Source organism: Amblyomma maculatum, chromosome 1 (genome assembly GCF_055883805.1).
Source record: "Amblyomma maculatum isolate TAMU_Amacu chromosome 1, ASM5588380v1, whole genome shotgun sequence".
Taxonomy (NCBI): Eukaryota; Metazoa; Arthropoda; class Arachnida; order Ixodida; family Ixodidae; genus Amblyomma; species Amblyomma maculatum.
In genome coordinates this window covers 319416562-319444551 of record NC_139344.1, presented here as the reverse complement: position 1 = coordinate 319444551, position 27990 = coordinate 319416562, and the positions used below count along the sequence as shown (strand labels likewise).

The window sequence follows — 27990 nt, the reverse complement described above, 5'->3', positions numbered from 1 at the left end:
CAAGAAGCGGTCAACGCCATCGAGGAGCAGCTGGACGGGTCTGGACTCGTTTGCTCTCCGGCCAAGTCAGAACTGCTGGTGATTCCCCCGAAAGGATCGGGCAGGAAAAGAAAGAATATGGAAGTCAAGTACGAGCGTCCCAAGATCACGGTCAAGACGGCGGGAGGACAAGTAATACCGGAGGTCGAGAAGGTTCGAGTACTCGGGCTGCTCATCCAGCGAAACCGAGCCAACGGTGAAACGGTCAACAAGCTCGCGGGCAAAGCGGCTGCGGCAATGAGACTCATCAAGAGGGTGTCCAACAGAAAAGCGGGGATGAAGGAGGAGAGCCTGACTAGGCTCGTTCAATCCTTCGCAGTTAGCCACATAACGTACGTGGCCGCCTTCCACAACTGGAGGCCGAGTGAACGTAACAAGATAGACGCCACCATACGCAAGGCGTATAAGGCGGCACTCGGTCTCCTCGGGGGCACGAGCACCGAAAAATTCATGGCGCTGGGAGTCCACAACACCCTGGACGAAATAGCCGAAGCACAGAGAACGGCGCAACTCGAGCGTCTCTCTGAAACGAGAACCGGAAGACAGATACTGCGGGATCTTGGCCTCGAACCGAGGGAAGGCAAGCAGCAGAAAGACGTACCTATACCAGATAGCATCAACAGAAAGCTCAGGGTCTTCCCGATCCCGAAGAACGTGAACCCCGAGCACAACAGGGAGCGGAGGTTGGCGAGGGCTAGGACTCTCGTAGACCTCCACGCCAGAGAAGAAGGCGCCGCCTACGTGGACGCGGTGGAGTATCGAGGGAACACAAACGCATACGCGGCGGTGGTTGTCGGGGCATCGACGGGTGCAACGAAGACCGCGGTGAGCGTCCGGACTCGAGAAGCGCACCGGGCGGAGGAGGTGGCCATCGCCTTGGCCGTTTCCGACCCCGGATGCACTAGTATTGTGTGACTCTAGAACGGCAGTGAAGAACTACGCCAAGGGTAGGGTATGTAGTGAGGCCGCGCGCATACTGCGCAAGGCCGAAGACATCGGACGCAAAAGTCCTGTGGTGATCAAGTGGTTTCCGGCCCACATGGGCAGTGACGTGTCGGAACGCGGAAACGTGAACTACAACGAGACGACCAACTCGGCCGCGCGAGGACTAACTAACCGCGCGGCTGCAAGCACGGCCGACTCGGAGTCGGTCGCGGCGCAGTGCCAAGGACAAGATGACCACCTTCAACGAAATAGTGAAATGGCACAGACTGAACAGACAGACTATGCCGCCACCTCACCCGGGGCTTACCCGGAAGGAGGCAGTGTTATACAGACAGTTACAGACGGGGTCCCTGCTCACCCCGGTGCTAGCTAAGCACATGTGTCCGAGTGTGCACGCGAGCGACATGTGTAGACTGTGCGCAAAGGAGAGAGCCACCGCGGCTCACATCCTTTGGGACTGTAGCGTAAATCCGCGCGAAGCCAGCGAGAAGACGACGATCCCGCCGCAGCTAGAGGCTGCAACGAGGAGCTGTGATCAAGAGACACAACTCAAGGCCGTCCAGCATGTCTCGGCAGCTCTAGAGAGGCAGCGACCGAGCGAAACCGAGGAGAGGGGGGCAGCACCCCCAAGAAGGGGGCGGCGGCCCTCTCGAACCCGCGGAAGTAGCGAGGGACGTAACAAGACCTCAAGGAGCACAACGCACGAGACTGACGTAGTGGCCGCGTCACGGTAAAAGCTTGTCCTCCCTGCTTGGAGGGAGCCTAACCGATTCTGCAGGCATTTTAAATAAAAGTTGTTCTCTCTCTCTCTCTCCTGTGCAAAGTATTTGGACATCTAGTTTGATGATGTACTCTCCTGGAATAAGGATGTGGAGGCTGTATGTCGGAAGTTAAAGGCTCTGTTAGCACGGCTGTATCATATCAAAAGCTGCACAACCATTGCGTTGAAAAAAGTAGTGGCTGCCTTGGCCGGTGGGACGTCCATATTTAGTTCCCCATCCCCCTTTTTTTTTTTCATCCTTACTCGACCTTGGGCGCGCAACATGCCCCTTCTCTTGCCCTTGTGCGCTATACACGGACCTGTCTTCGTAGCCTCAGTCAGCATCGCATGCAGGTGGCCACACAAGACCCGCCTTTTACGCGTAAGCCCCATCTCACCCGATGTCAAGAAGTCTGCTTGAATAAGCTCATTGTCCACGTGACACGTCACGTATTATGGCCCGTTGGCGACAGTACACAGAGGAAATGATTACGTGCCCCCCTCCCCCCCTCACTTCACGACTCTAACGCACGACGGCACATCTCCTCTTCTCTGGGATTGCCCTGTTTTTTTCTACTTGACGCTCCGACATCGAACCCTACCGCCTGAGCTACCGTTCCCTTCTAGCAACTGACTCTATCACAAATGATAGTTGAAGTATGGCTCCCTTAGTGGCCTGGTCAGAGCAATGTGGTTTGAGTGACGAACCTGTGCAAAGAAGATTATCCCACAATGAGCCTTTCTATTCAATAAAGGACTTTCAACTGAACTCATTAATTGGTGAAATAAATACTTTACGTTATGGAGTTACTTTGCTTGGATTTTGTTCGGGCACCTTAAAGAATCGAATAAACAGGCTCGTATATAAATGCGTGAAAAACATGGCATATGGTGTTGCAACGGGTGCCATGAGTAAAAATGACGTATCCAAGCTGGTAGACGTTTCGCCTTTCGAAGAGTTACATGATTACGTAATATGCACAAAGCAATACTTTAACCATGAATTTAAAATCGTAAAACCAACCTGCGGAAAACCGATATACACATTGCGCCAAACATATACACGAAATATGGAAAGGGGGGCAGAAATTTTTGCCTCCCATTTTTCTTCAATATGTTATCTGAGCAAGACTTATGCTTCAGTTCGGCTGCAAGTGCGAAACAAGCACTAAGAAACGCTTCTTACGTATGTCGTGAATTCAATTCGTGAAAAAGATGATATCATTGCTACCTGTTTTTCTTTCTTTGTTTCTGTGGGTTTTCGTATTTTTTATTTGTCTGATGTCTGTAAAAAAATTACAAGGGTTTAATGTTGCTGAATCAAAAAGTGCGAGTAGTATTGCTTTCGCAATAAAAAGTGGAGAAAATTTAAACTTGCGCTTGAATATGCTTGAATGTCTAATGCCGTGTGATTGAATATGAACTGTGACAGTGTTTTTAACACTTCGTGGAAATTTTATAATTTTATCTATTTGTTCGTCTGAAGGACCCCTTATGTATATTGTTGGCTGCCAGTTCCGTATATAAGCACTGTGCTTACGCGGCAATTGACTGTAATAAAGAAATGAATAGGTGCCGTAGAGGAGAGCTGCGGAGTAATTTCGACCACCTGGCGATCTTTAACTTGCCCGCCGCGGTGGCTCAGTGGTTAAGACGCTCAACTGAACCGTTCGTTCCCATCCTCCCCCCCTCCCCCCCCCCCCCCCCCCCCACTAAAAATAATCATCCTCCTCCAGGATACAGCCAGTAGGGCATCGCTTCCTAGTTTTATGCCCAGATGCCACAGACAAACACAGGGTGTCCACACTTATACACCATTTAATCACCCACCAAACACGCACTATTAAGTCAGAGACACCCTGCGTAATCGCGTAAGCAAGGAAATCATGCACCACGCACACACCGTCCCCTCCATCTTCATTGCGGATATACCCCCCCCCCCCCCCCTCTCAACCCGATGTCTTTACTAGCAGGCAAGTACCCCCTCCTCATCGGAGGGGACTTCAACTGTCAGCACACCGACTGGGGGTACTGCTATACTACGGGCATTGGTCGACGCCTCTGGTCCCTAGTCCAGGAGCTGCGCCTCGCTAAACACAACTTCCACACACCCACGCGGATCGGCGCCAGCGTCAGCAAGGACCAGTCCAGACCTGACACTCAGTCGCTCCCTCAGTGGCATCACATGGACAAAAACACACACTGGAAAGCGATCACTACATCACTAACATCTCGCTCCCCTTTAAACAACCCCGCCACGAACGCATCACCCACAAACTGGTGAACTGGGAAGCCATTCGCGTATTGCGGAAGGACTTCCCAAACACACCTATTACGGCCATCGATGAATGGGTAGAATCACTTATGACCGATATCCAACACAATACCCAGCACATCACAGCCACACAGGACATACCCACCTATAGAATCCCGCCAAGCACACCTCTGCGAGGCCTACCACAGCCTCCTCGAGTGCTGGAAAGGCAATTGCAAAACTGAACGCTTAAAAAGCGGCCGACCGCGCTACAGATACAACACGCAGGGGAGCTCTGTCACGGATTGGGGAAAGCTTGCGATGAACTCGCCGAAAAGCTCTATCAAGCGAGTTTGGTAACTTCTCAGACATCTCATAGATCCCACACAGTCCACATCCGCTACGCAACACCATATCACACGCGTCGTACACGAACACAACAGCGACCAGGACACACTCATTGACACCCTTCACTGGACATACACCCCTCCGGCACATCCAACATCATGCTCCCCTACTCAGGTAACTTTGACTTGGAACGATAGACGCCGAATTTTGGAGGCGGAAGAGCGACCCTCCACTCTCCCCGCACCAGTTCGGCACTAGAACTTCACAAAATCTCCCATTCTATACCCCGCAACCTGGATAACAAATCAGGCACTCAGATTACAGACTACTTCAACAAATGCTCGGCAGAAGGAACCGTCCCCAGTCCTGGCGACACGCCACATATATTTATACTAAAACCAAACAAACCTCGTACACTACAAAACCTGCGCATAATGTCGCTCACATTTGTGTCTGGGGAACTTTTCAAGCACGTGGCACTCGCGATATTGACAGTTCACATGGTCGACAACGGCCTTTACCCGCACAGCATGGTGAGCTTCCGCCCACACGATATGGTGAGTTTCCGCCCCAACCTCTCCGCTAAGGGCACCATACTGCAGCTGCACTCACACCTTCGAACCGGCTATTTCGGGCCACGCAGTCAGTACTGGCTTTGGATCTGTCCAAAGCCTTTGATAACGTCGAACATCAGGCGATCATGACTGCCCTATCCCCCTGAACATTGGTGTACGGATGTACTTACATTCAGGCTTTTCTCATGGACGGCACGGCTGAGGTTCATTCTGGCCCCTTGCCTCCTAACCCTACGGCCTATGGAGCGTCGGCACTCCACTGGGGTCTGTCCTCTTTGCTATTCAACGTATCCCTCATCCCACTCGCCCAGACACTGTCCACAATATCTCATCTTAACACGCCCCTTATGCGGCCATCACAATGTGGGTCCCACTCACACAAGAACACGACCAGAGCATCGGAATCTCATGCTCCCCAAATAATTCTGAGCTCCTTATACTTCGCCCCACGACCAGCGGATGCCACACCGCATCCACTGTCATTGAACTCGATGGCCCCCGTCCCGGAGATCGATACCCTCCGGTTTACAGGACTTCACATCCATAACATTGGCAAAAAAACGTAACCCACAAGAAATTCAAGCAGGTGAGAGCGATATCGCACTTCATCTGCCGAGTTTCGGGTCGGCATGAAGATGAAAGACCTATGTCGTCTCATGCACGCCTTTGTCCTCAGCCGTTTCTTATACACAATCCCCTACCTACAACTCAACAGGCAGAAAACGGGCGCCGTGGACGTCATGTTATGCATGGCGTTCAAGACGGCTCTGCGCTTGCCAATCAACACTTCTACAGAACGCCTACTACAGCTGAACCTGCACAACACAGCTGGGGAGCCTATGGAAGCCCATTGCCAAACCCATCTTGCATCTCACCCAGACGCCCCACTGATCGCCATATACTCCACACTAGAGATTCGCATCCCAGTGAACGACCCTACCCTCCTTCCCATACCTCGCCCCATGCACCGAGACCTCATCAAACCTCTCCCTCACAACATGCACCCCCAGCATCACGAGCTGTGCCGCCGAGCCCGAGCAGAGGCGCTCCACAAATACTATGGCTCCGAAACAGACGCCGTATGAGTGGAGGCTGCATGCAATGCATAGGTGAGGAAACGGTGGTAGCCACCACCAATTCCTCCTTACCTCTTGCCACTGTCCCCCCTCCCCTCAGTCACCTCTTCAGTGACAGCCAACGAAGCAGCAGCCATTGCCTACGCGCTTGCATACGTACATAGATGCACGCTATATAATGTCGGATATTGATATCGCGATACCAAATTTCGCGCGCGGAGAGTTCACGTCTGTACACTCAGCACTGAGCTCGCCCGTCGCCATCCTGCCCGTCATCCTGTCCGGCGCTCTCTGCTGCGGTTCAGCGTCTTTTTTTTTTTTTTGTCAGTGTGTTTATACACGCCGTACATTTGCGAGTTCATTAACTCGCTAAATACAGTATTTACGAGTGCGGCGACTTACATAAACATCCATCGCACGAATGCAATTCTCTAAATGGTTCCGCCACAGCCACATTATTGCTTACTTAGATGCATGTCACGATAGCTTTTTTTTTTTTTTTTTTTTTTTTTCTCTCGCACGGTTTTAAAGCAGCCTTGGAATATCGTAAGCACTCAAGTTCGATAGAGTCCTTGCGGAAAACAATTTACATGTGTTTTTATAATATGCCTTATGGCAAGCTTGCGTAATAAAAAAAAAAAAAGTTCGATAAAGGTGAAGGGTAATCGGGGCACGTTCAGGCACCTCTGCCGTCATATGAATATATGCGAGGTTTTCGGAAGTGATCCCGTTAAAAACGGATCAGCTTATACGATCGAAAGTGAGGAGAAGATAATCACGCGAGTTTCAGCTTATTTCTTGTTTTCACTTGTTTGCATATGCTACAGACTGGGTGCAGTGCTTTTATTTTTAATTTTTACTCCTATGCCTATACACGCAAAGGGCCAAGCCGAGCAAATGGGTTAATTCAAACGAATTATGATTAGACTATAGGATGGCACTATCATACACGCCTGCCACACTAGTTAGCAATTTTTCATTAACTTTCAATGATATGCGAAACTTATCAGAACAGTTTTGGCACTAAACTTCTGCTGGTTGTAATGATACTAGCCACTTTCTGAACAAAATTACGAGGCAAACACTGTGAGCAATTTAAAAAAGACGTACAAGTTTCCCTATTTACAAAACTCATGAGGTGGACAAAGAGAAAAACAATATGGGCAAGCACAATCAAGAAGTACACACAAACATTTCGTTATTTACAAAGTTCAATCACCACATGATGACTACTTGCGTAGTTTTCTATTCGCAAAGATAAAACCCGCCAGACTAAACACGCAGCTCCTATATCTTGCTCAGCATGTTTTCTTTTTTGTTTTTTTCCAGTAAGCTGCTTGATCAATTACTATTTTTCCTGCATTGATTAGCTGTGGCCTAAGCAACTTTTCTATGATTATCTTCGTTGTTTCAGTGGCGTGGTCCTTTCTTGGAGCACAAAGCTAGAAGAGAGCACCTCTCGAAGTAAGCAACATAAGTTAGCGACATGTACGCTGTACATGGAATGCAGCGATGTACGCTCCACTGGAATTTGTTATATTTGCAAGCAAGCGCAGAAGCCTTAGGATTAAAAATGGGGAGGAAAACGAATGTCTCATCAGTTCACCAAACTGCAACAAGACCTTGCAGCTGAGAAACATGCATGCCTTTCAGAGGTGGGCAACCTCATGAGGTTTCGACCTCATGAGGTCGACCTCAACCTCAAAATGACCTCAACCTCATGGAGTGAGGTGAGGTTGAGGTGAGGTCGGTGACAGGTCGAAATATTTTGAGTGAGGTCACGAAATTGGACCTCAACCTCACGCGTGAGTTTGAGGTTGAGTGGGGTCGTCATTGTGTGAGGTCGAAATTGTGAGGTCCAGGCTTTTTGCTGTTGCCGCGGCTTTCTTCAAAGAGCGCCCCTTTTGACGCGGAGCTCGAGCGTACTGCCGAGGTGTGCCCACCGACTCTCGGTGTTTGGTTACCCCCCAATCGTACGACCGGATGCCGCAGCCCCTGCCCAGCTTTCGGCATTCCACCGTAATGTCCGCAGCCCGAGGACGCTTCCCTCTGGTCTACTTGGAAGGAGATATTTTGTTTTTTACTTCACGAACTCCTCATGCCCCCCGCCAGCCACCCCCGTTTCCTTTGACTTGTTTGTGCCGATGCTTGCCGCAGGCTCAAACACCCAGGAGCGCGCAAAGCACATAACTCACGTTGACCTGCGGTGCTTTTGTCGGATGCCGCAAAGAAACCAGCAAACTAAAAAGCGAAGCAAATTGTCTTTGCGCAGACGGCGCGGAGCAGAACTGTGTCTTGTGCATGCCCGTTTCCAGGAGCTAACGTCATGGCTGCTGCCTTACATTCGATAAAGGACCCCGCTGTACATTACACGGAAACTTAACAGAAAATGGTGCAGCGAAATTGTTAAGGGGACGTGATACTGACAGATAAAAAAAAAAACACGAACAAACCAGAAAAACCGGCACAATACCATCTGGGCATTTTATCGAAGTCCTCCCTTTCGAATTGTTCGTCATCGTTCTATATTCCGGTCCTGTAAATTTATATTCTTGTATTCTCCAAAACTACCTGTCTTTGGTCTTGTGCTGCTTGTTTCTTCTACCAGATTCACAGGTGATGAAGGTGCTAGTGTAGCGGTAAAACATGCAACAGGATGCAATGGACGGCACAGCTTATAAGGTGCAACTGGTATACAGGAAAAAGCCTGCGCATGTTAACCATTTGCCGAGATAGAAGAGACAAAAAAATATATGGGGCTTGTATGCAGTAAAGCGCCATGAAAAAAAAAATGATTTCGCTCCGCTAAGGCCCTTTATTTCTCTCTCAAATTCTAGTGAAATTCTCTAGATCCACCTACAGCGAAGCAGCTTCGGAGACACCACCGTGCAATTAATTAGTTCAGTCTTCAAAGGAAAACAAGTGAATACCACAAAGAAGCTCGTCTCAGAATTGTTGGCGAAATGGCATCCAGTATTCGCTTCGGACGTACAAGCATTTATATCGTGTGTACGTTTTGTTTTTGTTTTTGTTTTTTTAGTCAGGTGGGAGCTGGACATTTTGCTCCGGCGAAATTTGGCGGGCGAGCCGATGTTCGCGACAGCAAAGTGGTTCACGTTTAACGCTTTTTCCTAGCAGTTCCGACCCTTGTAATTTTTTAATGTAAACCTGGTGTTCGAAGAAGCAATTTCGCCAATTCTTGCAATACGCCACGGGATCACAGAATTATAAACTAACGGCCTAGGAGTGGCCGGTTGGGACCTCATAAGATAAACAGCATTCCTCTTCGAAATTTTCGGAAGGTTTATTCGACGTTGGCCGAGTTTTATTATTAGTTGGTGTTTTGCTGTCTTTTCCTCTTTTGTTTGTTTTGTTGGGGATTTAGTCTTCACAAGTCGTTTCATGAGTGGCTATTATGGAAAATTTGTGCCCCGTTAATATTACATCCGTTAATATGGAGGACACGAATTATGGACAGTTTTTCTAGGGGCGAAGATTTTTCAATGTATTTATGTCTCGTTAATATAGAAACTCGCTCTCTGAACAATGGAGATGGAATGAATGCACACGGCCTATTCGGCCCATGTATATTTGTCTCGTTAATATGGACATCGTTTGAAAAAAGCTGGGGAGTCCGAACGCAAGTTAAAGAAGGGTGCGCAGGCCGGGAACTTATGCGACAGCCGATACGGCCGGATGCCTGAACGAGTCCTGTGGAGTTGCAAAGAACCAAAGCGGGCGTGTAGTCGTTTTAGGAGGGAATGGGGGGAGCGGAAAGGAAGGGAGGAGGAGGAGAAAAGGAGGGTGGATGACAGGGATCGTACACAGCAAACCGAGGGTCAGCTAACTCAGGAAGACCCCAAAAGGAGGGAACCGGGAGTTTTCTGGGTGCAGCGGCAGCGCCGCAACTAGAGGCCGCAGTCGGGATAACAGCAACATGTGGTCGCAATCAATTCTGCTGAACGTGAACAGAAGAGAGGCCGGCAAAAGCGTAAGAAAGAAACAATAAGAAGAAAGACAAGCGCCGAAAATTGAGGGTGGGAACTGAAGTTCTTCTATCCCAGAACACAAAGTATATATGTTCCATGAAGCCGTCGACGCTTTTCGTTCGGGGTTAAGACACACTAACGAAGTAGAGCGACAAAAGAAACGCGACGACCACGCAAGCAGGACCGGGTGTCCCGTCCTGGGCGCCCTTCCTTCTCGTGATCCTGGTTTTCGTCACTGTCGCGCTGCCGAACTACCACATTTTGCACCACAGCGATCCGCATGTCGGCTTCGCCTTGAGTCAGCGATGCGGCCTTGACAAGGCCTGAGCTCTTCGTAGTCGGCTAGCCGTCGTTCTAAACTGTACTTCAGCTTGCAGTGTTTGTTTTATAGGAACACATACAAACGGCACAGGAAAGGGCTGTTTGATAGCCCTCTGTATAGTAGCCTGCCAACTTGACTCCCTCGCTTCCTTACAAAAACAGTACAAGGCAAGAAAGAGAATCAGAAGAACGGAAAGTCAGGGAGGTTAACTAGGGAAAAAGAGTGCAAAGAAGCAAGAGCCTGTAATTCTCAACTTTAGTCTGACTTTTGGCATAGTGGGAGTTAAACGCAAAAGAATGGAGCTGAACTTAGGCGCGAAGCGGGAAATCTATGAATACAAGCGGCAAAAGCAATCTCAGTCAATCCAAGCCGTGAAAGACTGGACCCAAATTCAACTAGGCCTCAGCCTCGTCAGGTCGACGGTATACCATCTATATATACTACCGGACTCTGATAAATGACTCAACGTCTACATCACAGCGTAAGCCATAGTCCGACAGCGCCCAGCACAGTTCGAAGAAATGGAGTCAGCCTTGTTAATGTGGTTTGGGAATGTGCGCGCGAATGGTGCTGTCGTGAGCGACGAAATGCTTCAAGAGAAGGCTCGCTGCCTCGGCAACTATGGGTGCTTCTTCTCCTCCGTCTTGATAGGTTTTACCTGTCATGACTTACGGAATTTTTGTTCAGTAAAACAGGGAGATGTTTACTGAGAAATATAATTCTACGCTCTGTCTAGGCGTTACTGACTTCAGCTACTAAAGAGGATGGCTGACAAGGTTTAAGAACAGACATGACGTTTCGGGTCGACGGATTTATGGAGAAGAGGGTAGCATCGACATCTCGACTGTGTTTATATACCCAAATTAATTAAAACAGCAGCCATTAATATATATTTTTTCCCAATTATATATTTTTCGTTTTTATTCATGACTCGTTATTATGGATGACTCGCTTTATGGACAGTTTTGGTCGGAAACAAAAGCTTCCATACTAACGAGGCATGACTGTATTCCTTTTGTTTCTTAAATTAATGTATTCTTTAGCAAAACAATGTACAGTGTATTAAAAAAAAGCTCGGCAATCATCAACTTTTTTTTTTTTTTCGAATTAAGAAAAAGAGCAAGGATGAAAGCTTGGGCGCGTTGGTGTCGGTTTTCTTGCCTCATAGCGCTAAACAGACAGGGACACAGCCAGACATACGGGACGGGCGATAAAAAAAAAGCGCCCGTCCCGTGTGTCTCGCTGTGTCCCTGTCTTTTTAGCGCTATGTGGCAAGAAAAGAAAAAGAGCATATCATCAATGTTGTCGTCGTCACTAGGGTCAACAGCATTTGTCTTTTCAGTTTATAGTAAGAACTGGCTTGTTTTATTTCTAATACGAATCTTATTCACGTGGGTCAGATGGGATAAACTCTTTGTATGGCATTATGGGCCTATGCGTAGTAACGCGGTACCCATGTAGGCCTTAGATTGAAACCGACCACTACCGGGTAGGCGAGGAGGGGGAGAGGATTGCCACTTTAGTGCAGAGTTAGACATGTAGTGTCCAGAGTTTCTCTGATTTTATAGTAAAATACAGCCTTCATACGCCAAAATTCTGGCTAGTCTATATATACCCCAGGATTACCGAGAAATGTAAATTTGCTTTAAGTTACGGTTTAATTTAATGATTCTTTTTTTTTTTTTTGAGGTCGAGCGCCCGACCTCAACCTCACATTTTGAGTTTGAGGTGAGGTTGAGTGAGGTCGCCAATGGTCACCTGAAAAGTGAGGTGAGGTCGTCTGGTGGACCTCAACCTCAACTGATGAGGTTGAGGTTGAGTGAGGTCGCCAAATATTTTTTGAGTTTGAGGTGAGGTCGAGGTTTTTGAGGTCAAATGCCCACCTCTGATGCCTTTGACCACTCGAGCATACGCTCGTAACGTTGATTGACTGCCGGCTTCACGAGTGACAGTTAGGCACTCAACGACTACCACCTACACGAGGTAGTCTTGACGAGTAACTGTTTCACAAGCAAACTATCTACATGAGCACAATGCGTAAATTCTAAGTAGAACGAAATGCATTATGTAAACGCAGCAAGAACATCAACACTACACTTCGGTAGTAAACACAACACTTAAATTGTGAAACATTTCAGACACATCTTGCGGTCAGTCTTTGCTGGAAAACCAGCTAAAAATGAAAGGCTACCTGACACGCTCCTAACAAATTTTTCGTCAATGTACACGCGCAAAAATACGAGAGAACCGCCAGTGGAGATACGCCGCGAGCGGGCTGGACGATGCATCGACGCATTAGGGTGCCTCGATGTAGCGCGCCGGGTGCCTCGATGTAGCGCGCCGCCGTACAGGGTGGAGACACCGCCTTCGACCGCGCCATGTTGGGGCAAGCTCAGATACGGCGGGCTATGGAGCCGCGGCTCGATTTCTTATTCAGCACGCGCTTGTGCTAGCAGACTCGGCTGTGTACCGTTTTTACACACATACTCGCAATACTGAGCGCTTTTTCGCTCGAAAAAAAAAATGTGAAAGCAACTACTGCTTGCTAGCATGCGTGGTTTAAGAGGAAATGATCAAATTGCAGATGGTAAGAATTTACTCTTTCGCCGTCTCGGATGTTCAAATGCGGTTATTTTAACGACTGGCTGTTTTATAAGGCAATGCATTTTGCACTGCCGGCCATGATTGAGTTTATGAGGTGCATAACATTCAGTTGCGTTTATTGCTATAGATGAACAACCATGTGTACGTTTCAGGGAGCCGTATATCGAAAATAGTTTGTATCGCATTGGCCCATCGTAAACCGTAGAAAAGACACAGCAAAAAAACGATGCGTAAATCAACCTTTGACACGTGTCGCATGCTGATGCACACGGCATTTTATTCCAAAACAATCCTAATTAAGACTTCGAAGCTGATTTTGGATGCACGCCTAGGAGACATCTTTTAATAAAAGTTGGTGTCAGCTGCAGTTTTGCTGCCGTACCCATCATTCGATTTTTCTGGCTGACTTAGCCAACTGAAGTAAACGCGCAAGCGGATCGTCCCCAACCGCTCTAACAGTCTGTTCAAAAGCTCTGGGTATTCCGCGCAATCAACCACTGGAATCAGAACGGTTTGTTCGATAAGGCATTTATAGGATTTTACTCGACTCTTCAAGCGGAAGATGTCGTTTTGCTCCGATAATTTTTACACGCAATCAAACAATGTCGGGACAGCTGTTGACTTGATGAGCCACCGTCCATACAGTGTTTGCCCTCGAACTGGCGCTGAAATGAGATAGGTGACGAAACAATCATTTTGCGTATTTTGTAGTGTGCACGCAAATGAATGAAACAATAAAAACATTATGGAAGCAATGCGATATTTACATGTACGATCGCAAAATTTTTCCATGGATGCCAAACAAGCGACAGCACTAATTCGGGTGTCAGGCGGTCAAATTTAGCTTCACCAAAATTTGGCTTAACCTCAGACGAGTACTTGCGGGGACAAAAGGGTGTGAGCATCGCCTCGCGATGCGGAATTATTATACAGGGAAGAAAAAGCTGCATTCGGGATGAACTGTTGTACTGCGCAAGAACCTTGTTTCCTCACGACCGCTTTCACAAGATGATGCCGCTACACCTTCCAACTCACGAGAGAAGTTCCTTTGAGACTCGTCGGGCTGCCAATCATATGCTTAAAACGACCTAATTTTCATGAGAACCCAACCTTTTATATTATTGCAAATCTCAAAAACCTCGCGTAAAACTGCTCCTGTGTATAATTAAAAAAAGAACAGCTTCAGAGGACCTGTTATCTCTGTTTCGCGAAATGTTGTACTAGCGATAAGCCCACTTGCCAAATTCCAGCGCGGCCAACTCACGGTATTTTTTTTTTTTTTTGCGACCAAAATAATTGTTACAATCTGAGTTTCACTTCATACTCTGTCGCGAGATGACATGCCATCCGTCGCTCTCCATTGTATTATTTCCCGAGAAGGAGAGAGGGAATGTAATCTGTATGAATCTGAAGCCTCGGCGATTGCCACCAGCTTTCAAGATCGAATGTAAATTGGAGCGATCGAAAGGGCACAATGGTGCATTCCTTTGACAAATACCAGGCTCGACCTTCTCCACATGTTCTTGGTGCGGCTATGAACACAGAAAGGCAGATCCTCAACAACAGATATTGTGTGACACTACGCGGATGATACTAAAGTCGAGTGTCACTCACTGAAAGTTACACTAAATTTCCCCGAGTGACTACAACATAGCAGACGCAATTGTCCATATATTTAGTTTATAAGCCCTCACGTACGCTGAAAATTCAAAATTTACACTTAAAAAACACAGTGCGCTACTCCCGATGTCAGGCAATGCGATGATTCGACCTGCTTAAACGTTGAAGAAGACAGACCAAAATCTGTTGCGCACAATGCTAGATGCGGAAGCCAAAAACCACACAAAGCTCGCGATTACAAGCAGATGGGTGAAACAATTTTATGAATGCATAAAAGAAGCACAGGTATTCTGGCTTACTTCGCAGTCTTCACGCTTCACTTTCGCGTCCCATACATTTCTCAGTCTCTTATCCCATGGGGAACGAAAACATCTGGCTCTTTTTTTTTTTTTTTTTTTTTTTTTTGCTGAGCCAGCACACAATGGAACACAACAGCCTGGCATGCTAGTTTTCGCGACTGAACACAGTTCAGTCGCCCAGCACGCAGCGCACAGCACAACCGCTTCGGACACTCCGCAGCAACGGCTTGAAGCGACTTGCCCCAAGATGGCGAGCGCGGAGAAAGCGGCGGCGCGGGGCATGCCAAAGGGTGTCACCACCCTGTACGGCGGCGCTGGTATCGAGGCACCCTTACGATGATGATGATGATGATGATTATGTGGCAATCCCTTTGCATCGGGGGGGGGGGGGGGCGCACGATGTGCACCCTAGCCGTTTACATGACATAAGTCTTAGCAAATACACACACACAGCCACACACAGACCACTTAAACACAGTCGGGGGGTGCGTTCGCTGGAGTCACCGAGTTCGCCTTCGGCTTGCGCTGCTGAGTCGACCCCCACCACTGTCGAAGTCGGCTTTTTGTTGCCGCCATCGCCGCGTGCGGAGTGTTACCGGCGGCAAAACCTAGCGCCTGCAGTAGGGTGGTGCCCTCTGGGTGTCGCGGTGCCAATTGCGGGCATTGGAGGACCAGATGCTCTATGTTCTCCTGCTCCCCACCGCACGTTTGGCAGCGTCCCGCCTGAACCACCGGAGACTTGTCGAACCTCTGGGTGCGTTCCAATTCTTAGACGTCTAGCAAGACTGCTTCGTAGACGTCTACGTAGACGTCTACAGGTTCGCGTATTGGAACGCGTCTACCTGTTTACGCCTAGCGTCACCTCGCGGCATAAAGGTCGAACTAAAAAGTTTTTATAACTATTATAACGCTGTTTTCTTTAAAGATTTACGACAATACAGGTAAAAATCACGTTTTTATCGGTTCGCCGATTTTTTGCAGCAACAATATTACATGTGTAATCGCCACAATGTAGATGGACTATTAATAGGTTAACTTGTAGCAGACCGACTTCTCACGCAATGAGCATGCTCACGAATTGACGGAAGATAACGTTAGTCCGTTTTTCCTTTTTTTATTATACTGATGCTGAAGTGTACATGCTTCTCAGATGTCTCATTCACACAGCTGTAAGAATGAAAACATGCAAAATACTGTAAACTTGAGGCGATTACGGATGAAAGGTGACAACCGGCTACAGCAAACGAAAAACTGCTGTTACGCCTGTTGTCTGTAGTCACTAGACGAGGAAACCAAAGACAACTTGTTTTAATAATGTACAGGCACAAAAAAATCAATGCGCAACAATTCGGCATCGTCAGGCGAGTTCGTTCTTCTGAGATTAACTGAAAATCGGCGGAAGAGTTTGCCACGGCTACTACAGCAAGGTAGAAACACACACGTGCGCCGTACAGCAGCCGTCCTGACTCCCGGCGAGGTGCCCAGAAAGCGACGAGTTCGTCGATAACATCAAGACTGAAGCAGACTGAAGAAACTCATCGTCAAGTTAAAAAAAGAAGACCAACAGCATCCAGCGCACGCTTTCCTCAAAAGAATCTGCAGTGCTATATCTCACGACCATAAAGACAGCTAGATTAGCCTCTAGCTAGCGCATACATTGACGTAACAACTCACGTTTGAAAGATCGTTCATATGCATACTCCGGCGTTCGCAAAGAGCACGACCACCGTACAGCTACTGCAACAACCGCACGCACGACTCGCTCAGCGCGAAACGCTCTCTGTCCGCCATATTTAGACAGCAAAGTAGTCTGCATCGATGTTGACTTCGGCGAAGCCGTCTTCGCGAAGACCCCAAGATGGCGGCTGCCCACGTAGCCGTCTATGGGTGCGTTCCAATTCTTAGACGTCTAGCAAGACTGCTTCGTAGACGTCTACGTAGACGTCTACAGGTTCGCGTATTGGAACGCGTCTACCTGTTTACGCCTAGCGTCACCTCGCGGCATAAAGGCTGAACTAAACAGTTTTAACAACTATTATAACGCTGTTTTGTTTAAAGATTTATGACAATACAGGTGAAAATCACGTTTTTAACGGTTCGCCGACTTTTTGCAGCAACAATATTACATGTGCAATTGCCACAACGTAGATAAACTATTAATAGGTTAACTTGTAGCAGACAGACTTCTCACGCAATGAACCCTATCACGAATTGACGGAAGAGAACGTTAGTCCGTTTTCCCTTTTTTATTACTGATGCTGAAGTGTACATGCTTCTGAAGTGTACATGCTTCTCAGATGTCTCATTCACACAGCTGTAAGAATGAAAACATGCAAAATACTGTAAACTTGAGGCGATTACGGACGAAAGGTGATAACCGGCAAACGAAAAACTGTGCCGTTACACCTGTTGTCTGTAGTCACTAGACGAGGTAACCAAAGACAACTTGTTTTAATAATGTACAGGCACAAAAAAATCAATGCGCAACAAGTAGGCATCGTCAGGCGAGTTCGTTCTTCTGAGATTAACTGAAAATCGGCGGAAGTTTGCCACGGCTACTACAGCAAGGTAGAAACACACACATGCGCCGTACAGCAGCCGTCCTGACTCCCGGCGAGGTGCGACGAGTTCGTCGATAACACCAAGACTAAAGCAGACTGAAGAAACTCGTCGTCAAGTTAAAAAAAGAAGACCAACAGCATCCAACGCACGCTTTCCTCTTAGCGCGGTAAAAGAATCTGCAGTGCTACATCTCACGACAATAAAGACAGCTAAATTAGCCTCTAGCTAGCGCATACACTGACGTAACAACTCACGTTTGAAAGATCGTTCATATGCATACTCCGGCGTTCGCAAAGAGCACGACCACCGTACAGCTACTGCAACAACCGCACGCACGACTCGCTCAGAGCGAAACGCGCTCTGTCCGCCATGTTTAGACAGCAAAGTAGTCTGCATCGATGTTGACTTCGGCGAAGCCGTCTTCGCGAGACTGCTTCGCGAGAATTGGAACGCATCCCAAGATGGCGGCTGCTCGCGTAGCCGTCTAAGTAGACGTCTACGAGGGGGTATTGGAACGCACCCTAAGTAGACGTCTACGAGGGGGTATTGGAACGCACCCAGAGTGCGCAGCGCCCCAGTACGCGCCTCGAGGAAAAGAGCGCTCCCACTGCCGTTGTCATACAGCTTCTCCGGGGCTGGGGCGGTCTTGTGTGTGCGGTAGAGAAGCAGTGTTGACTTCGCGCACATTGCTGCGCGCCACTGCTCCGTCTCCTCTTTTCGGACGCGCTCCTGTACCTCCCTGGACCACTTCCGCTCGCTTGCTTCCTGCACTGGCTGCCTCAGGAGGCCAAACTTGCGGCTCAGCGTGTGTAGGCGCGCAGTCCAAGTTGTGCGGATACCTTTGAGATACAGGTACCGGAATATTCGGCGTGCCCACCTGCAGTCAGGCATAGTCCTCAGACGGCCCTCATAGGTAAGCTTACTGCGCGCCTCGCGTGCCTCAAACGAAGACCAGCCGAGTTCGCCCTGTATGGCCTCGACTGCAACCCGGCCATGGCAGCCCAGTGCCACTCTGCCCACTTTACGCTGGCCACGTTCCAACCATGATCGGGTTTTGGCCGATAAGCAGAGAACAGCATTTGCAAAAGTTAATGCGGGCACATGAACAGCTTTCCATAGTTCGCGGACCAGCATATACCTATTGCAGCCCCACAGGCAGCGTCGGCGTAACATGTTGCCCGCCCTGCGGCTGGACTGCCGAACGTGTTCTTCGTGGGCCTCCAAAGGCACAGGCGCCGATCCGATGAGTACACCTAGGTACCGGTACTCGGTAGCCCGGGGCATGGTGTCACCGCTGGGCAGGGTCACCTCAGCCCCACTGGGCGGGCTCGAGAATTGCAGCACTGCGGACTTCCTGGCGTTGAATTGCAGGCCCAGTCGGTGCACACAGGTGGCGGCCAGGGTGACCAGGCATAGGCGCGCACTGCCGCCTGGTGGCACCTGGAGGCGCCTGGAGGAGGAACCTTACCTGGAGGAACTGACGAACTTACATTTGGCTGGGGCGCGCGCCGATTGGAACGGCCGGAAAGAAACACGCGCGCGATGGTGATCTCGGAGGCCATGCTCGACCATGGCCGGTCTCGCGGGAGAGCGCGCTCTCCCTCAAGACTGGCCGTGCTCGATCACAAGCCGCCGAAATGAACGGCGCCATTCATCGAAGTGAACAAACCAGCGCACGAATTTGCTATTCATTTGAGCCTACCTAAATATGTCGAGCCCATGTACCCATACTTTCCGGGTACCTTCCTCGGTTAATAGCGAAAGATAGACGTCGCAAGTTAATGAATTTCACGCAGGCAGCTGCTGTGGGTCGGCAGCAGCATCTCGCGTTATCGTGATGCAAGTCGCTGGCAGCGCGTTTTCGGGTGACTGCTGGCTGCTTTTGAAGGCAAAATAAGACAGCTTTTAGAACATGTCGACTGTTTATGTAATCGTCAGGCAACAGAACAGATGATACGAGTGTGTATGACCACGAAAACGGAGAGTGCTGCAAATAACCGCGAGACAGCCACGACACTTTCTCGGCCGGGTCGACAGGATAAAAATGACACCGTGAACTCTATAGAGGGACACTAAGTTTGAGCTGTGATGCTAGCGTGCAGGTGCAGGTAGAAGAAAATTGAAAGGCAGCCACCATGTGGACTGTGCCCTGGACCTATTTTCATGTGCTGCTGCTCGGAGTAATGTAGCAAAAAAAAAATATATAATGCAGATGACGCAATTAAGATGTGGCTAGAGTTAAGAATCCTTGTAGAGCAAAGCTAATCAGTAAACAACATGATTCACAAACTACTGCAATCATACTGAACTTTTTAAGGCTGTGAGTCACAATTCCTTCTCCAATAAATGACATGCCTTTAGCCTCTTACTTGGACCACACCATTACTGTCAGCAGAGTTAGTCCAACTCAACAGTCCAACAAGCAAAAGCTATACCAATGGCGAACACAACTAATGGCCCGAGTGGATGGCAAGGCACGAGTGAGATCGCAGCCAAGCCTAAATCTCTTTATGGTATATGTGAGTCAAAAACAACAGCGCAGATATAAAAGGCGAAGAGCAAAGATACCAGCATATCAGTTGCATACACAACTTTGTCTGGCTGCTTATTCACATTCACCCATTTGCACTCTTGCAGATATATGTGAAACAACAGATTCCACAAGCAGAGCACATTTTTCATAAATGCAACAAACACTGTAAACATTTCCCGTAGTTTAATCTCAGTACAGTTGACTCCCTCTGAAACCAACACTAATAAGCCAAATATACTGATATGGCTGAGCAGCTAAGAACCTTTACCTTGTTTCTAACACACTGTAGAAAAAATTCTGGCTAATAGCAACCATTGGGCCTGGTTAACATAAACCCTAACAATGCCATACTGACTAGCTTCTCACAGCAACATGTGGCTAATATGTTGTAACTGCAATGAACTGTGTAAAGAAAGAGTGTAGCAGAAACAGCAACATTAAAATGCTGAAAGCACACTTGAACATCTTTGCATGTGTGGGCAAGAGCAAGACTGCATCTGACCTTGTGATCCAAGTTCTAGCCTAGCAAGAGCAACAATAAAAGGTGGCTGAACTTGTATTGAAATTTCAAACATATTCTGCTCTTCAAACCAAACAGCAGGTCTCTCGGTAGCATGACAGAGAAGCAGGCACCTTGGTAGACATTATGTGGATGTTCTTCCTTTTCAAAAATGACATGTAGAAATTTCACAGTAACTGAAAAGTTGAGTTTAGGCTTGTGCATGATCCGTGAAAATATCTGCTTGCACACCAGCCCTCACTTATTCTTGAGTCATTACAATGGTATTTGCCTGAATCTAGGCTGACCTCAACTTTAAGCCGATACCCCAAAGTTGAAGGCTATGATAACAGATACAATACGCAAAATGACAAAAGCACCTCATGTACTCCCAAATGCCATTCATATCCAGCGTACAGGATGCCAGGTCACATAGAAAGATGAAGTTCCACGACTCGTATACCTCCTGAATGATGTCAGGGCAACCTTCCGAAATACTTCCGCCTCAACAGCTAAAAGTAATAATGACTATAATGTGCCCTTCTGATGGAGTTTCGCAGGGCAACACCTAAGCGCCATTTTTTTCATTTTCAGTGACATGTACCTGAGCACATCATGAAATATATTTATAAATCCTCGATTTTAAGCTGACCCCAGAGCTTCATATCTCATGTTCCTTAGAAAAATTATCAGCCCAGATACAAATAAATATAGCATTTACATTATTGATTCATACATGTTACTGTTAAGCCCTAAGCTTCAGGCACTTCTGTATATGGGAGCTTCTAAGAGGCAGAACAGGTTTGCAAGGTCCCATAATGGTGATCGTAAAGGGCAGCCCCAGGGCGTTTTGAAGCATTTTGAGTTCATAACCACATCATAAAAGTAAGCGTTTTTCAAGATATCAAATACAAGTATTTTAAATGAGAAAAAATTCACCAGAGAGAGGGTGCGCCACTCAGAGCACCAGCTAGGTCCAACATGACTAGCAGGTACATGCCAAAAAGGAAGCGAAATGATATGACACCACCCAGAACGCTGCGTGAAAGACAGTTGCATCAAAATTTTGATACAAAACAGTGGCAATCTAGCACCACATGGAAGCCTATTAGTGATGCCATACGCCAAAGTTATCTTTATGGGTGCCCTCATTTGCTGACAATTCCAACAACTACAGCAGCAACAAAAACTCGAGATGGATTTTCACGTAACATGGCTAGTAAGGCGAATTCACTGTTTGACATAAAACTGCTGCTACAAGTGTTTAATTTTCCTCTTGACAATAAAGATTCTTACAAAACCCTTACTAGCCCCAATAAAGTCGAAAAGTAGGTTTCAACCAAACTAGAACATCATGAAGTACAAACATATGGCATCCCAAATGTGGCCACAGATAAACTGATGACTGCAACAGCTGTGCATCCAGTGGCTTCGCACATGCAAGGTCACCCGTAGTAGTAATATCCCCAACTGACGACACAAAATGGAAAATGGAATGCAATTGCATTGCAATAAACTTCAAAAAGTTTGGTACAAATTAAAAGAGAATTGAGGAGGTAATACTGCAGGAGTTTCAATAAAACCTGAGGAGGCTGATTAAATGCTGGAGTTGCCCTTCAAATAAAGCCTACAGCAGCTTGCATTCAACATATGCTCGAAAAATTATAGCTGACACCAGACACCAGCAACTTTTAAAACGCTACAAAAACAAAATGTTAAGAAAGTACTAAGGGCAAGCGCATGACAACAAAAACTAAGAAAGATAATAGAGGCATAACCTGAGTCCTCCTTGCATATCCTGCATATCCTGCTAAGATAATAGAGGCATATCTTGAGTCCTAAGACATGCCTATTTGTTGAATCCCAAGGATAAAGGAGGACTCTATCCTTGGGATTCAACAAATAGGCATGTCTTACTCCTTAAAGCACTATTACATGCTAATAAATTTCTGAACTGTTTGATATAAAACTGCTGCTGCAAGTATTTATTTTACTCTTGACAATAAAGATTCTTACAAATGCAATGAATAAAATTTTAATAAAGAGAGTACAACTTCCGTAACAGTGTGAGCCATTCATTGTGAAGGAATTTTATGATTCCTTCATGGTCCGATCTGTAACCCATACTAACTCCCGTGCTATGGTTCCATGCTGTGAAATAAGGATAAAAAGGACAGCACCATGTAGGATGCTCGGAATGTGGAGGGAAGTACATAAAACAAAACAACTCCTGCACCTTAAAGTGCACGAAACAAAACCAAGGCACTAAATACACACTGACTTCTGAACAGAAGTGCACAGAAGTCGCTTCTCCTGCATTTTCAGAAGTTGACACTGTTGTTTGGCTTTCATCCTATCCCTGCCTCACATTGTCCCTGTTCTGTGCTCTCAGGCACCATGAACATTTCTAGAGCTTTAAAGCAAAGTCCAGAGACAGCTGCAAGCATTTGCACCCTGGCCTCCCCACCTCTTACAATGAGTACATTTCCTCAGGTTCACAGCCTCATGAAGCGAATATCAGATCAAGGGTGGTAGCAGTGCTTGTGCTCAACTTACTAGCTATTTACTCAAAACCATCATTACCATTACATTCCTGGAGCATGAACAAAGATGGTGTCCACACAAACTATACTACCCATTGCAATCTACATAAAAAATATTTAACAACAGGATACAATAATGAAGACCCAGTGCTTAATATTCCATGAACGATAGCCCCTGCACTTCAGTGAGAGTTTTGTGGTCGTGCATGGCACGCATGGACAACATTCTTGAGATTGGTCGCACGCGTACATGCCGCGTGAACATGCACATACCATGCATTTCTTAAACAAGGTTACCTCTCGACAGTGAACAGAAACAGAATCTGTTCATGCTGCAGCATGCAATTTACATCCCTATTTCCACTACACAGAGCTTTCTAATAGTTTACCAAATTAATTAAATACAAAAAAGAGATGTCTACTTGGACGTGCTGCCACCTAGTGCCTCTGGTTCAAGGCTAAGAGGACCGCTAGAGTCTTTAAAACCCCAAAGGCAATTACCAAAAACAAATTGCACATTTAGGTGCACCACAAGACATTTGCTAACAACCATGAACAAAATATGTGATGGCAGATATGCAGAACAAGTGTATAATCACAGTGTTAGCATAAATGAGGTTTCGAAACTTGGGATCAACTCCTCCTTCCCTGTACCAATGGATCTGAAAATGAAGCAGAAGTCAGATATAAATGGATGCATTCCAAACAGCCCTTTTACAGCCAACAGTGTGCCACCTATTCCTAATACACTTAAAAACGTATACTACCACAGACATTTCTTAAAACAGTCCCATGATAACTGCAGAAACACTAAGGAGTTTCATGAAGTTCACCTATGCACCTTTTCACTATGTATCACGTCAACTACAGAAGTAATTTACTTGCATGAAACTTCCAAATGAAGGCCCGTTTGACACTGACGCAAGTGTTCGAAAAATAGGAATGATATACCACTAAAGAAAACTTGTTTAGGCCAAACAATGTGAGCATACTAAAATAATTTGCACAGTAAATACTCAACAAATTGCTCCCGCAAAACCTGCCTTCATTCAGTACGCTCCTCAACCACTCGATTGTACAATGTCAATAGCTGCAACTGCCCATTTTAAAAGCAAGATGGCAATGTTGACATATGTCTTGCCAACGGCCAACAGCTAACAATCTTGTTGGCATGCTGTTCTTTTAAGACGGAGACAAAGCTTGCATTACAATGCTTTGTATTCAATCTTCACATTAGCCAAGAAGATGACACAGACCTGTCACACGTGGAGATATCCCAAACCAACCCTGTACACTGGTTTGGTTTGGTTTATGAGGTTAACGTCCCAAAGCAACTCAGACATGAAAGACGCCATAGTGGAGGGCTCCAGAATTTTTGACCATATGAGGCTCTTTAACAAGCACTGACATCACACAGCACATGGGTGCCTTGCTTTTCGCCTCAATCGAAAAGCAGCCCCCGTGGCTGGGATTCGATCCTGCATCCTTGGGCACAGCAGTTGAACGCCCTAACCACTGCACCTGCACCATGGCAGGGCCAACTCTGTAGACTGTGAGTCTTTCCTCCACAGTAGAGGACTCAGTTATTTTCAACTATTTGGGGTTAGAACTGTGGAAGCCTAAAGGTCCCCGCATCTACATTTTGATATGAGATTCACCCAAAGAACCAAACAAAATGCTAGGGGGCACTCTGGACCACTAAAGCGCAATGAGGCAAAAGCCTTTATAGTGCGGTGGTGGTTCCCACCTCTATCTTTCTCCTTTTGCACCCACTGTCCTACTTTTCCTTACCGCTCAGGTCAGGTGTCCACATGGAAAATTGCGACAAATACTGTGCCTTTTCTTTCCTGTAAACCAATTCGAAACGCCGCTGATGCCTGCTGTACTGCACCTGCGTCTATATGATGTGTGGTGTAGCATTCGAGGAAGCATGCTATACGAAAGGCGCCGCATGGACGCCTGGATCGGATGCCTGGTGGGATCATCTTCGTATATGCATGAATTGTCTGGTGGCGTCATGACTAGATGTGACGTCATTATGATGTCAGTTCTAGTTATTAGGTATGGCCGGATCATGATGTCGCATCCAGTCAAGACGTCACGGCCGATGACGTCACCATGTGATGACTAGTAGTCACAGTCATCTCTATCATTACCCATGGCTAATGACTAATTAGTACTATTTAGTGGCTAGTAAGTCAATATTTAGTATTAATAACTATTTGGTCACTAACCAGTCCTAGTTAAGGTGTGACATGGTCATGGCTGGATGGACAGGGTTCTGGCTGCGAGTATCAGCAATTAAAGTATTTCGCTTAAAGTATTTCGCCTTATTATTTCGACCATGTGACAGGGCATAAAAAAATTCTAAAGGGCACCTTGGACAACTAAAGTGCGATGAGGCGAAAGCCATTATAGCGCGGTGGATCATAGCCCTCTACTACGGCACCTCTATCTCCCTCTCTTCTTTCACTCCCACCTTCCTATGTCCATGGAGAATTGTAACACTGCACCTTTTCTAGCCTGTAAATCAATTTCAAACGCCACTGATGCCTGCTGTACTAATGCCTCCTAGACATCTGGGTCTGCTTCTGTTTGCTATGTGGTGCGGCATCCGAGAAAGCGGCAAATGAAAGGGGAAGGGTGGCTGTTCCTGGCCCTACATAGCTGGGAGGGGGCTAGCCTGCTACTAAATTTTTATCTGTTGTAGGCCGTCATTGCACCCACAATTGCTTAGGTGGTGGACGACGGCTGTTGCAGCGCGCGTTTTTCTCTCCCTCTTCCTTTTATTTCTTCTCTACTTCCTCTCTTCTGTCCGCACGAGGCAGCGGAGGTAGCTCAGCTATAGAGCCAGTAGCAGGCCCGTGCATTTTCTTTTCGTTCTTCCTACAGCCACAACAACAACAAAAACAACCACAAATGAAAGGCACCGCATGAACGCCTGGATCGAAAATCCGGAGGGGTCAGCTTTGTATATGCATGAATTGCCTCGTGACGTCATGACCGTAACAGTACATTGCGTTCCCCTTGTTGAACACAACCAGCATTTCACTGAACGCATCAAAGTTCACCAGCATTCTATAATTCGTTTACAGGAAAGGAAAGGCGCAGTATCTGTCATTCGCAGAATCCCGCTATCCTCACTGTAGACAAGGGGAATTATGAAGAGCGTTTCACGGTCCGGGGCGTGGTGCAGTTGGTAAAGCGCTGGGCTGGGGATCCGAGGGATGGAGGTTCGATTCCTAGTGGAGACAAGGTTTATTAATTTATTTTTAACTCTCGCTCTCGAAACTGTGATACCTCTGCTGACAACCTTCTGTCGACAATGATAAGGTTTAATTAAAGGCTTTCGCCTCAAAAACCAATTTCTCATTTACCTCACTGGTCCCAGCAGGCCCAGCCATGACACGTCATGTGTCATTCCCCACTACTTTCAATGTTTCAGTGGATTCCCTTTCGAGACATGTATAGTCAGGTCAGAATAAAATGCATACACACATATGCTGTACTTATCTACTTTGCAGCAAGATATACCTTGTAACCTGTTCGTGCATATGTGCACTTTAGCCAGAAGTATATATCATGCTAGTTGTATACTGAAGCTGATTGTAGACACATAAAATATTTTTTCTTCGCAGGCACTGTTTAAATTTCATTACAGCCTGGATGTACAACAAGGCTAGGGCCAGATTTTCCATAACATGAAGCAAGTGGCAGGCACAACAGAATGCAGTTTGTGCAGGGATACACAGAAGATAAAATGGACAATCTGATTCAAATTTTCTTTCAGGATTTATTCTCTATTTATTTTATTTTCTTGTAGCCCTCAAGTCTTCACAGTCTCGTGACCAAAAAATCATAGTAAAACATATGGTACAAATTTAGAAAAGTATATTTCTTTGATGGTGTGTGGTTGTGGAAAATTATGAGTAAATCATGTTTTTGGTGTTCCCGGTACACCGCAAATTCAGCAAGTTTCTGACAACACAGCACCATCACACCTGTATCACCATGAAGAGAAGGGATCACAAGTTGAAGACTTCCGTTGGCTGAAATGCTACCTTACTTTGGTCTAGAGCAAAAACATACAAGGCAATAAACGCTGCTTCTATCCAATTGCACTTCTTTTGCAATTCCTACTGCTCATCATTTTGTAACTAACATTAGTAAAATTGTTTTGTGCACAAATCCTAAACTGAGGATAATAACAATGTTATTCTTTTATGCACAAGTGCGAAGCTTCTGAAAATTATTTCTGTAAGAATCATTTTCATGCAGATGTGCATGCAGACATGAGAGTGCAGACATGAAATTTACATATGTGCATCAAACTTGGTACCATTTTGTGCAAAAATAAATAATCTTAGGCTACGAATGCTTCTATATGTAATTGGCAAGTGATAATGTACATACTGCAGCAGATGCACTTTTTCTTTCAAACATTCGTTTGACCCAACACACGATAGCCTTCATAAATTTTCATGCTAATAAACCATATCCTCATGCTGGTAGGATCCTTCAGTGCTGGCAGAGTCACCACTTTGACTGGGTAAGAACAAATGCACTCAAATACTTTACTAAGCACAGGGTTTCTTTATGAAGCTTAGACAGAAATCAAGCTGCAAGTAATTAAGAAGCTAAAGCTCTACAAAAGCATGCGATAAATTTCTGCCCTAAGAGGAATCACTTTATACGTTTGGTTTATGGCTATGAGGGCCGCCAGAGTAGAGGGCTCAAGGTAATTTCGACCAACTGGCTGCTTTCACATGCACTGACACATCACAGCACATGGATGCTTTATGCTTAGCCACCACTGAAATGCAGCCACCATGGCCAGGATCGAATGCGGGTCTTCTTCTGGTTCAGTAGTCGAGTGTTTTAACCAGTCAGACATTGCAACAATTCACTGGCAATTTCAACTGGCTCACTAGTGCAAAATGTTTATCACATCCTAATGACACTAAATATGGTTACAATAATCTTCTGCAATGACAAAAACCTTGACCAGCTAAAGCTTTTCTT

At 46.6% G+C, this 27990-nt stretch overlaps 1 protein-coding gene across 2 annotated transcripts in view; it reads right to left on the bottom strand.

Moving 5' to 3' along the window:
* The window catches only part of LOC146207240 (putative caffeoyl-CoA O-methyltransferase 2), a 129140-nt gene that overhangs the window by 93112 nt on the left and 8038 nt on the right, over window positions 1–27990 (bottom strand). Inside the window, exon 4 of one of the 2 annotated variants that reach the window (XM_084577733.1) lies at window positions 20093–23630. The exons of the other annotated variant lie outside the window; for it this stretch is intronic. Within the exon in view, the coding sequence (XP_084433859.1) occupies window positions 23511–23630 (120 nt within the window). The 3' untranslated portion in view covers window positions 20093–23510. Of the gene's footprint in view, window positions 1–20092; window positions 23631–27990 lie in introns of those variants that run through there. 2 annotated transcript variants of the gene reach the window in all.